Source organism: Lutjanus erythropterus, chromosome 16 (assembly GCF_056507025.1).
Source record: "Lutjanus erythropterus isolate fLutEry1 chromosome 16, fLutEry1.hap2, whole genome shotgun sequence".
Lineage (NCBI taxonomy): Eukaryota > Metazoa > Chordata > Actinopteri > Lutjaniformes > Lutjanidae > Lutjanus > Lutjanus erythropterus.
In genome coordinates, this window is record NC_139332.1 from 1874366 (window position 1) to 1886711 (window position 12346).

Sequence of the window (12346 nt, forward strand, 5' to 3'; positions counted from 1 at the left end):
TTGGAGTTTTCAGGGACGTGTGTGGAGTGGCTGAAGGTGAAGTTCCCTTAACATTAGTCCGTGTAGGCTGGCAGTGCAGTGGAGGATGTAAAGACAGAGGGAGGGGAGGGGGGATGGTGGAGGGTGAGGGAGGCTTGTTGTCAGAGGAGGGGAGGGGACGGCGGGAGGAGGAAAGATAAATGAGCGGAGCTGTGTTAAGGGATTGCAAATTCAAAGTGGTTTGTGAAACGGAGAGAGTGAGCGGCCCTCCTCCTCCTCCCTCTGCCTCCTCCTCCGCCTCCTCCTCCTCCTTCTCTCTCTCACACGCTGCTGCTGCTGCAGTCAGACACAATCTAACACACAGAGCAGCACAGAGCTCAGCACTGCTACCGTCATTTTCTCTTCTCTCCTCCTGAAGAGCTCACCGCATTCCAGCAGCACTGTGGCGACTTCTTCATCCTGGGATCAACCTGAATTCAAACTGACTGCTCTGCATTAGACTGCACTGGATTATTGAAAACAAAGCCTACATTTCTCGTGTATTGCGGTGTTTCCATGTGTGTTGTGTGTAGGCGTATAGATGAGGAAGGACAGATGACAAGAGGACAGACTAAATCTCTCCGTGTTCCTCATGAGCCCAGTGTGGATTTTTGTTAATAGTTCATAAGGCGTTATTACCATCTATTATCTGTGGCTGGCTCAGGCTGAACATTACGGAGCTTCCGCGACTTTAGTTTCAGCACCTTGGACAGGGGACTAAATCACAAATCTCAACTCAATATTCAAGTTCAGCTAGAAAACGGCAGGTCCAGCCAATGAACTGTCTCTGTTCATCACTTCACTTCTTCTCTGCTCTTTATTGATTGCATTGAATAATCTGAGGCTCTTTTTACCAGCACGCAGTTGATTTTCAGGGTTTATGAAGTTTATCTCAAACATGACACAGTAGATGATCATCATTTCCACAGGAGACGAGCAGGAGATCACAGCAGCTGAATTGTTTTATAATAATTGCGTTTGTTTGTCAGCTGGTAATTTTTGCAACAAAAAGAAAAGCAGTCAGATTAAATGTGTGCTTTCCATCTAAATTAATACTTTAAATGTGCTCCCATCTGCCGCTCATGGGAATTCAAAGCTCCTGACCCACACACAGCACGCCACACACTCAGGTTGAACAGTACCGGAGGACTAACTGACCTCTTCGACCCGCCGAGCCTCCAGCATCCAGCAGCTATGGTTCGGCTCTGCCCAGGCCTCCTCCTCCACAGGTCCGTCCTCCGCTACTCTCTGACCCTGACCCTCACTGTCCTCCTCTCCTGCTCCTGCCCGGCTCTAGGCAAGAAGAAGCTCTACATCGGAGCCCTGTTCCCCATGAGTGGAGGCTGGCCCGGTGGACAAGCCTGCCTCCCCTCCGCTCAGATGGCTCTGGACCTGGTGAATAAGAGGACGGACATACTGCCGGACTATGAGCTGGAGCTGATTCACTACGACAGTATGGTGAGTAACTAACTAACTATTCATGAGCTACAACTCATTCTCAGTATTGTCTCAGTTCTCCCCATCATTCACCCCATCGCATGTTGATTGGAATCAGAATTGGTTGCATTTGTCACGAGAGAGCATGTGCTGTAACAGGAATTCAACTTACTAACACCACAGATCCACACCACACAAAGCAATAAGACGCTAATTTCAACATTCATTCAGTCAGCAGCATCCTTTCAGTGTTCAGCAATAACTTATTAAATGCATCTGTACTAACAGCAGTCTGCATGAATGAGTAAATGAGTCATGTGGTTTGGGTTGTACAAAACCCAAATACCACTTTCAGTGAAGGCACATATTCCTCATGATGCTGTATAGATCAGCTAAAAGCCTTAAATAACAACAGCCTTTGGGCTGCCAAGTTATGAAAAGTCCTTTTTACCGGTCAGATCATTTGACCACTAAATTCTCATGGTGCGATTATAAAACAATTATCAATGCATCTTGATGCATCAGAATTACAATTCTATAAATGATTTATTTTTTCTCATTGTGCAAGTATTTGCTGCTTATAAAGCATAGTGTGTTTGCAATGATTTGTAATCAGTTTAGTTAGACACAACTTGCATGTAGTGCAGCTTTGGCTCGGTCTCTTTTCACTTCACTTTCATAGAAGTAAAAATGCTTCATGTCAGGTTTTAAGCCAAGGGGGTGCCGGTCCCTCAGCCATCTTCACCAAAGCTCAAGTGGCAGTTTAGAACATAAACATGATGCAGACGTAAGGAATGCACAGTCTGGTTTTACAAATTTTTACAGGTAATAATGTCAAGAATTGGGTTTTACATTTCCATCAAAATACATTTATTACTAACTTATCAACACTCAACTGCAGACAGAAACACCAGCCAACAGAATTATTCACAATTTGAAATTCAAATATTTTTTTCTTGTTGACTTATAACTAATCAGTGAGACATAAGAGATTCATGATTTATTAACCATCAATAAAGCCATTAGTTAGTTAGTCATAAGACTTAAAGGGACTGTTTACCCCAAATCAAAAATACATATTTTTCTCCTGGCCTGTAGTACTGTTTATCCATCTAGATAGTTTTGGTGTGATTTGCAGAGTTCTGGAGATATCAGCTGTAGAGATGTCTGCCTTCTCTCTAATATAATGGGACTAAATGGCACTCAGCTTGTGGCGCACAAACCACCATTTGAAAAATTCAAAACCAGCATCTCTATCCAAAAATCATGATGTGGTTATTCAAGATAATCCACAGACCTTACTGAGAGCAGTTTCATGCAGAAACTATATTCTGGAAAGAAAGAAAGAAAAAAAGCAGTTCCTTCATGAAATTGCTCACAAGGTCTGTGGATTATTTTTAGTTAGATTTCTGGAAAGAGACACTGTTGTTCAGTTTTTCACATGTAGTTTTTGGAACTTTGAGCACCAGAAGTGCCATCTAGTTCCATTATATTAAAGAGAGGCAGACATCTCTACAGCTGATATCCCCAAAACCCTTCAACTCACACCAAAAGTATCCAGATGGATAAATAACACTTTGGGGTGAATTGTCCCTTTAAGTGAAAATGATTATTTCTGAGGCTGTGTCTTCTGATGTTATAGTGCAGATTGCACCTGCTACTGTGCTGATTGTATGAACACTGATGAGTTCACATAGCAGACTGCTCTCCACACTGTGATTACATCATGTCAGGCCATCATCAGGATAATTGGCGCTCCTGTGTGTATTCTATGTTTTAAAATGCAGCAGTCAGGTCATAAAGTGGGTCGCAGCCCCAGAGAAATGTTCTACCTACTGTATAGTGTCGTAACAATTGCGTGTGTTTGTATAACAGCAGCAGCCATACAGCCTGCACATGTTCGAACAGTCGCACACTAATGGAAACTCATCTGAATCTGTCGGCTCGCACTTAACCTGAACTCTAAATGTTATGAAAGCAACACAGAATCTTAAACTCACATGTGATGTGTGCAGGAAAATAGGCCGGTGTCAAAGAAACACAAAGCACAGAAAATAGTTTGATATTGATGTTGTGAAAAGTAAATGTGTGAAGGTCAGGAGGTCAACTGAGCAAAAAGTAAATACATGTTTGAGCAGCTGCAGCTTATTCCACAAGCATACTGTTTGACCACAGCATGTGGTACTGCCAGAGTCAACTGGAAATGACATAAAATATACCTGTGAAATGAGACTTGACTGGCTCTGTGGCTGCATGAAATTGAACAGATGAAATTTTGTTCCATTATTTTTCTTCAAACTACACTTTGTACAAACCACTATTGTTCCTTTTGATAAATCACAGCAGCAACTCTGTCGAACCCTTCAAAATATTCCACGCTATTACCTGGATGATGTTCACTGGCAAAATAGTTTCTAATCCTTTGAACTTTGACACCAAAGACCAGGGTTCCTTTCTTGGGCAACCAGAAGACTAAGTTAAAGTCAGAGAAAGATGGTTGTTTCATTTATATACTGAGAAAGTCAAAGTGTCCCATGTGGTGCTTCACATCATTGTCAACCTTTTACCTACAAAGTACAAAGGAAGGTTAGCCTGTATTAGCTTGAACACACTCCCTTGACATATTAACAAAATCAGTCTAAACCCAGATCATTCAGTGTTCACCCATGTTTTCCCACTTTGAATCAATATAGCTGTTTACACCAGTAACTCAGAGAAAAAGGTACCAATTACAGATCTGTCTGCTCCTTCAGCACCACGGACAGCTCCATGGATTTATCAGCACCCAGCAGTTTGACTGCTGATAGTTCAGAGTCATGGTCGGGGCCAGAGATTCTTACTGTGACATACCTCAGTCAGATGAAGGATCAGTGAGCCCGGCAGACTAGACTAACATATTCAACTGAGCAAACACGCTGCCCTGCACTCTCTCTGCTATGAAGAGGGGGGTGTGGAGGTTAACAAGGGGGAAGCATTTTTCTCATTTTGCTAACAAGGGTGGATTGCAAGCCCCTCAAATTGCCCACTGCTTATTGCATACCTGTCACTACCACAACTACTGCCAACCACTTTTTGAATGCCAACTGTTGATGGCATTCAGAGATCGTAAATACCTGGTACTCAGGAAAAATGAACCACAACTGAGAGATGTTTTTTTTGAGCTAACCCTCATCACCTTAACAAACAGTCTCAAAGGTGGGTGTATTTTGCCTGGTAATCAGACTTGAGTTGCTGTTGTGTTTGACTTCATTCAGAAAAACTAATATTTATTTCACTTTGAATTATTGCCAATTGAAATATTCATCATGCTGATGTCCTTTTCAGTAATTTTGACAAAACACTTGAGATAGCAGTTGCTAGGAACAGTTAATGTAATATGACTAAACCTTTTTACAGTTGTTATTTCTAAAAGTCAACTTACAACGACCTGTAAACTACATTGCTTTCATCGACATTTATCAACATTATTGTGCATGTAGCCAGCTAGCCAGCTGGCTATGAAGGAAGATGACTTCCCCATTCTAAAATTATCTGAGTGGTCAATTGTTTCCGCAGCCATCAATGAGCACAGTGGCAGACCTACAGTATATGAATCACTGAACAAATCCGAGATGTGGGCTCTGATTAAAAGCCAATTATTTTCTGTCAGCTCTTATAGAAGCCTGGCAATCAGTTCTTTGATAACACAAAGTTTCAAAGTGGCATGAGTCATGACAGCATACTGTACAACGAACAAACTGCATCAACAAAGAGGAGCAGCTGTCACAATCTAACCAACAGGGACATGATGGCCATCTATGTACTGTATGAGCTTTAACTGGCATACATCCTACTCTGAGCTGCCTCTGCAGCTCTGTTTGTACCACTCATTAAAACATTTCAAAGTCAAATGAATTGTTCTCATGCAGTGTTTGACATGATTTAGGGTTAGGGTTGATTACATGTTGTGCTTCTCTCAATGACTAGATAATGATACGCATCAGGGGTTATGGCATGTTTCTCTCCCAGCATCATTCAGTTTGATTGGTCAGTACTCATGTTTGTTATTTCTCACCTGCAATTTGTCAAATAGATATTAAAGTTTTATTAATAGCTTTGTTTAAAGGCATAGTTCAGATTATTTAAAGTGTGGTTGTATGAGGTACTTGTCCACAGTCAGTGTATTACTTACAGTAGATGGTGGTCAGCATGCCCCCAGTTTGGATAATCAGCAGCAAAACTTATTTTATATACCTAAAAAAGGCCCGCTTTAAAAGAAATCAATATCAGTTTAAGTGTACGCTATATTAAGAATATTTTCTCTATTTATTTATTTACTCAACCAGATTCTTTTGGCAAAATCAGTTATTTTACCTCATAGAACATAGGAGCTGCTGAACTACCACTGCCTCAGTCTTTTAGTTTGTTTGTGTTGTTGTGTGACATTGGAGAATGCAAATTAATCCTTTAAAATGCTGAAGTCACACAATAACACAAACAAGCTAACAGATCAAGGCAGCAGTAGAGCAGCAACTCCCATGTTCTGTGAGGTAAAATCACTGATTTTGTGAATGGAGTTTGGTTGGTTTGTAGAGAGTGATATTTGTCTTATATACCAGTGGTTTCCTGTCAGAAAAGTCTGTCTAACAGCAAGGTAAAGTGGTGAAAATATTCTAAATATAGTGTACACTTAAACTGATTTAGATTATGTGTTGCTGCTGACACTGGTAGTCCGGCTGCTTCTCCAAATTGGAGGCGTGTCAACCACCATCTACTGTAGGTGAAACACTGACTATGGATAAGCACCTCATACAAGCGCACAAATAATTTGAACTATCCCTTTAAGCTTGAAAGCCTTCTGTTTTTCTTCAGTGTGAGCAGAGATGTTTTCTCTGTTGTTCGCTGCTGGATTATAATTTCCAACTGCCTCATTCTCTTATAACTCCTCTCACCTGAGCCTCTCCATACACACACACACACACCACACACACACACACACACAAAAACACACACACACACACACACACACACACACACACACACACACACACACACACACACACACATACAGAGTATATAAACAGTTAAGAGCACAGTGACAGGCTGGTGTTTTTTAAAAAGCATCACTCTGATTGGTTCTAGTCTCTCTGCATTGGATCCCCGCTTCAAAAGCCTGGAGTTGGGGGGGCTGGGGGGACGTTGGCATGACAACAGTAACCAAGACAACTGCAGTTCAAACAAACATATATTTGGCTCCAAGAAAAAGGCAAGATCGTGCACCCTGTATCAGTGCACAAACAAGAGCAGATGGATGGCTGCATGATTTAAGCTTGTCCATGTGAGAAAGCCATATTGAGCACAGTTAGCCAAATGTAAGAAGTGCTGGCCGAGCACTCATCGATCACAGGCCTGGACATCACACGGCCGCTCTGCCAGCCCAGCTGCATATCACACTGAACATGCTCTGATGGATCTCCTGCTGTGATGCCTGAGAGGCCAAAGAAAGACTGCGTCATCAGGAGGTGAACAGGGCAGAACGTTTCTCCAGCTTTTTCCTCAGATCTGTAGAAAAGATGATTAATGTTTGTCCGGGCCCTGTGGTGCTGAAAGTTGAAGGCAGGTCCCAGCGGTTCGGAGTGGGTTGATGATGGGATGGGGTGTTGGGGGTGGGGGGGTCGGACAGATATAGCAACTCTCATTTGAATGTGTTGGTGATTTCCCCTGAGTGCTGGGGTTAATCAATGAGTCAGTTGCAGCTCTGGATTACAGCGGGCCCCGCTTTACAAACCAATCTATTTGATTCAGGATTGAAGAGGGCAGCTTTCTCCAAGCTGCTTGTTACTGAGCCTGTTGACTCAGTGTCATTAGGTGAGCAGAGCGCATGCCTCAGCAGCCTCCTTTAACTCCACAGGAATGGATTTTACTCTCACAGACAGGATGCAGAGCATTTCAGGAGGCGGTTGCTAGGAAACAGCTTCTTGTCAGCTATTGATGTTGGCAAACACTGAGGCAGGAAATTAAACTGAGCCCACTGTAAATGTTTATGGGTTTAAGTTAGAACTGTTAACTGAAACAGTTTCTGACCTTCATCGTGACCCTCTGACAGAGCTGCTCCAAACATATGGACACACAGTGAGCTGTAAAATCCAGCAGCATTTTCTTCCCACATTTTTTAAAATGTCAAATTGCTCTGTAAAGAAAATGCAAATGGTGCAGTTCATTATTTGATTTAAAAAAAAATCTCTTGATAATTAAATTTACACGTAATCCAGACTATTGAATATGAATACATTCTATAGTCAAACCTCAAAGGCCTTATATTAAAGGCTTCATTACTTTAAGGCTGTTAACAGCATTTCCTCCTGCTCTCTTGTGAAATTACTTTTTAACTTTGCTGTTACTGTAATTATGATTGAAACACTAAAGTTCATCCAAAAGGCACTCCTGTGCAGTTTAAAAAGTGATGGTACCCTGCTGCATGTGCTCTCTGTTGGTCACTCAGTTACATGAGAGAAAGTCATTCACAATCATCCAGCAGATTTATGCAAGCCATATTTATGTTTATTGAGGCAGTGATCACAAGTGGCTGTGGTGATTATGACTGATGAATGAATAGTGAGAGAGTCCACATATGGAGGAGGGGGGTGGATGAATGTCTCAAACAAGCACAGGGATTCATGTCCTGTGTGAAACCAAAAGTCAACATTAACTTATTTTATTGACTTCTGTCATGTGACATGTAATGTACTTATCTTAACCCAAACCACAGTCTTTGCTATATATGCCTAGAGGTCACTTCAGAAACGCATTTTAGTGAAAAGTTGTAACCAGGCAGTTGCCATTTTGCAAAACAGCGATAATGTTAACCCAAACTCTGATCCTTTTCTACCCATAACTAGCTGATTTTCTGTCTCAGCAGTATGCATCTCAGCATTGTCATGAGTTTATACAATGTGCACAATGAAAAAACAATGCCCACAAATTTCACAAGAGTTTAAATGTAGAGTTCCCTTCTAGACATGACCTTTCCCAGTGGTGACTCAGATCAAACTGTCAGACTCAGCAGTGTTAATCAGTGGATCAGTATTCTGTTACTGCATCACCTGTTTCTGTCTAAAACAGGGGTGTCAAACTCATTTTGGTTCAGGGCCCACATACAGCTCAATTTGATCTCAAGTGGGCCGAACCAGTAAAATTAAAGTATAATCCATTGATTATTCTTCTGATTAATCGAGTAATCAGATAAGAAATATTGCATGTTCTGCATTTTTTTCTATTACATTACTTTTGTTTTATTTAAGAACAATGGTAATATACAAAAGAGTGAGGACGACGGTATCAGTGATTGATTAGTGATCAGTCTGCCCTCCTCTCCTCCCTCACCTGTTCACTCTGCTGTGAGAAGGTCTGAAAGTTTCACACAGAGAAACACAGACTCTCCTGTTTTACATATAGGCCTCCTTATACAGTTGTTTAATTTTATAAGTGCATCTGGTTGGTGTCGATGTCATTAACCATCACGTTAGTTTCTGTTGTAATAAACTCCATCATTAACAACAGTCTCCTCCACACGCAGCTTCTCTGCTGCTGTGAAAACTGAATCGTGGGTGGATTAATATGTAGGGAAAAACACAGAATACGAGTTAGGTTTAGTCTTTTTGTCTTTATAAAACATCCTGCTGATGAAGAAAGTCAACAGATCAGATACAGACAGGGTCAGAGAATCACACTGAGTGTGTCTGTACTGTATGTGTGTGTATGGAGGAGCTGCACTGACGCAGAGAAGAGATGCTGTAGCTGTGTGATAATAAATTACATCAAAATTTAAATGTCAGCACTCATCAATACTCTGGTCTTTAACAACCCCCACATGTGAAACACAGTGTGCTGTACAGTTGTTTGGATTTAAACATATTTTAGTAATGAAATTACTTGAATTACTCTAGGAATGGCTTAGGGTTAAAATTAATGTCTTCTCTGTCATTTTCACACTGAAAAATCATCCCGTGGGCTGGACCGGACCCTCTGGCGAGCCAGTTTTGGCCCCGGGCCGTATGTTTGACACCCCTGATCTAGATAGCTTTGGTGTGAGTTGCAGAGTTTTGGAGATATTGACTGTAGAGATGTCTGCCTTCTCTCCAGTACAATGGAACTAGATGCCAATCAGTGTGTGGTGTTCAAAGGCCCAGAAAATAAATGTGAAAAATTCAACAGTAATGTCACTTTACAATAATCATGACCTGTTTACTCAAGATGATCCACACACCTCGTTGGTAGAAGTTTTATGTAGGAACTGTTTTCTCTCTAACAACTGTATCAAAGTGCAGAAGGAAGTGTGCATCTGCTCATGGACAAGATGTTAACGGTCAGCTGAGGAGGACGGCATTAATGTTTACATCCCGCACCGTCGAGAGCACGAACCTCTCATCCATAAGTAGATGAAAGCTTTCATTACACTGCATGCATTTCACAACAAAACCATTTTAATGTGAAGGCAGTGGTAAGCCTTTACAGTGCTACAACCACAGGAAATAGTGATAGTGCTCACAATTTTAACCAACAAACTAAATTTAAAAAGATTTAGACACATTTCACTGCATTCTGTTGTTGTACAGATCATGAACTAATCATTATTACATATCTGACCAAGAATGACAAAGGAGAGTAAGTCAGAACTTATTATAGGAATGAACGTTCCACTGGAGATTTAAAACAAACAAACAAACAAACAAACAAACAAACAAACAAACAAAAAAAGACAGACGGTTGGTGCAGTGAAGGCACGGACAGGAGATCTTAGACAGAAGACTCAGTGTAAACCTCCAGCTGTGTGATGTAATGAAGAAGAGTAATGCAGCACAATTTCTTCTTCATGTACCTGCCTTGTATACATATCCCACTGTCACACAGCCCAACCATCTCTTCCCCTACAAAGTCATTTTAATACCCCCCACTACAGTCAGTATAAGAAATTGTGGGCTGGATCTTCTTTTCTTTACTTTACTTTTCTTCTCTTTTTTCTTTTCTGATTCTTTTAAATTCATGTAACCTTTAGGTTCAATGTTTCTCTCCATGCATGTATTCTTCTCTGTGTATATTTTGTGAGTGGGCTGGTCTGAGCCTGTCTTCTCAGTCTCAGCTGGTATCCTGATGTAAGTCATTAAAGGTGGATATAGTGAAGTAAGGGTGGTGGCCAGGCTAAAGTCTGGAAACCCCACACAGCACCATATATTGAGTTGTTATACAGAAACATTTCTCTGTAGGTCCATTCCTGCAGCTCCACTGGGGACACTTTGCACCAACACATGCTGTTACTGAGTTTTGTCCATTTGGAATGAAACCAAAGTCATTGCAGTCAGTATAATTATCAGAAAGACATTTTACTGACTGTGGTTTTAACTATTTCATGAATAGATCAATCTTAATGAAAGACTATTTCAGGCATGAAAGGCATAAAACAGCTATTGTTTTGACATTCGGTGGGGATAAGTGTGCGCAGCGCAATTGGTTTTCCATAATAGGATGAAAGAGCCTTGCTGTGTCCTGACATTCCTCCCTGTGATCAGTAAAACTGAAACATCAACACAAGCTGCCTAAAATATCCAGGTCCTGTTGTGTACAATAACAACAATTGAAATGGGCAGTAATGTCAGTGAAAAATATATTACACATTCCTTTGCAATAAAATCCCTCTGGTGTTTTGCCAGTTTAATGCCGTTAATGAATGCCTTTAATTTCTACACTATTGCAGATTTACAGCATCCTGCACAGCTGCGTCATCCATGCTTGGAGCTATTTTCTGTTGCTGTCTGTGATAATGGGTTGGCGGTATGACAGTACAAAATTTATATCACGATAATTTTCTTTTGTTTTTTACAGAAACTTCACTCAAAACATGATTCTCTTTTCACATTATTGGCAATGTAAAAGAACATATCAGTTATATTTTTGTCTCCAGTAGGAATGAAAATGAGGCATAGGCTCACATGTGTTTTGGGAGGAGTAGCTGCTGCATAATGTAGATTGATTAGTAAACATAATATGAGCCTGTCTCAGGGTGGGCGAAAAGATCAGATCATATTTTTTTTTTTTTTTGTCAGGATCACACTCACAATTATAACGCAGTTCTTTTTCATGTGGTTTTTAGACCATTTTGCAAGTTACAGAACAGTAACCAACCAAACTAATTTGCCTGTTTAAAACATATAGTCCTAACAGAGATTTTAGAAATGTTCTAATTACTATAATATAGCAGCAACTGTAAACTGCTGTTTACAACAGCAAAGTCACTATATGAACTCAATATCTCACGGGAATCAAATCTGAAATTTGAATTCAGAAAAGTCAGATGCAACACACTACTTTCCTGCAATAAAAAATATTCCCGACATCAAAACATTGAAGTTTCAGACATCAGTCAGTATCTTCCTCCTGTCCTCTGATGCTGAGTTGATTGACTGCCTGCAGAGAGAGGAGGGGCTCTTTGTCTCATCCAGCAACAAGTTTACAACAATTAAGCAAATTTTAGCATACATGTCAAACTAAGCTAAACAGTTAACAACATACAGACAGCTTACATTCTGGCCGAGCCAGCCCGCTGCGTTTGTGTAAAACAGACATGGTGGACCAGACAGCGGGCAGAGCAGATTAAAGTATCACTCTCCATATGTTTACATGTTAATACTGGTTGATCAGGTGTATTGATAAAGTATTGTTTTTCTAATTCACAAGGGTTTTATTGCACTTACTTACAATAATGAGCGTAGATGTGGCGTCTGTGCTCTGCTGTGCACTGACCTCACCCCGTCTGTGTGTGGAGGAGCTGCCCCGTCACACACTGACAAGTAGACAAGCTGCACTGCTGTCATAGGATAATAAATTGCTACAAACCTTAGTAGTATCCTTAGTACCA

At 40.9% G+C, this 12346-nt stretch overlaps 1 protein-coding gene across 1 annotated transcript in view; it reads left to right on the top strand.

Annotated features, from left to right (window-relative positions):
- Positions 1–344: 344 nt before the first annotated feature.
- The window catches only part of gabbr1b (gamma-aminobutyric acid (GABA) B receptor, 1b), a 120783-nt gene continuing 108781 nt past the window's right edge, over positions 345–12346 (top strand). Inside the window, exon 1 of the mRNA XM_084738781.1 lies at positions 345–1476. Coding sequence (XP_084594907.1) covers positions 1213–1476 — 264 coding nt within the window. The 5' untranslated portion in view covers positions 345–1212. The remainder of the gene's footprint in view (positions 1477–12346) is intronic.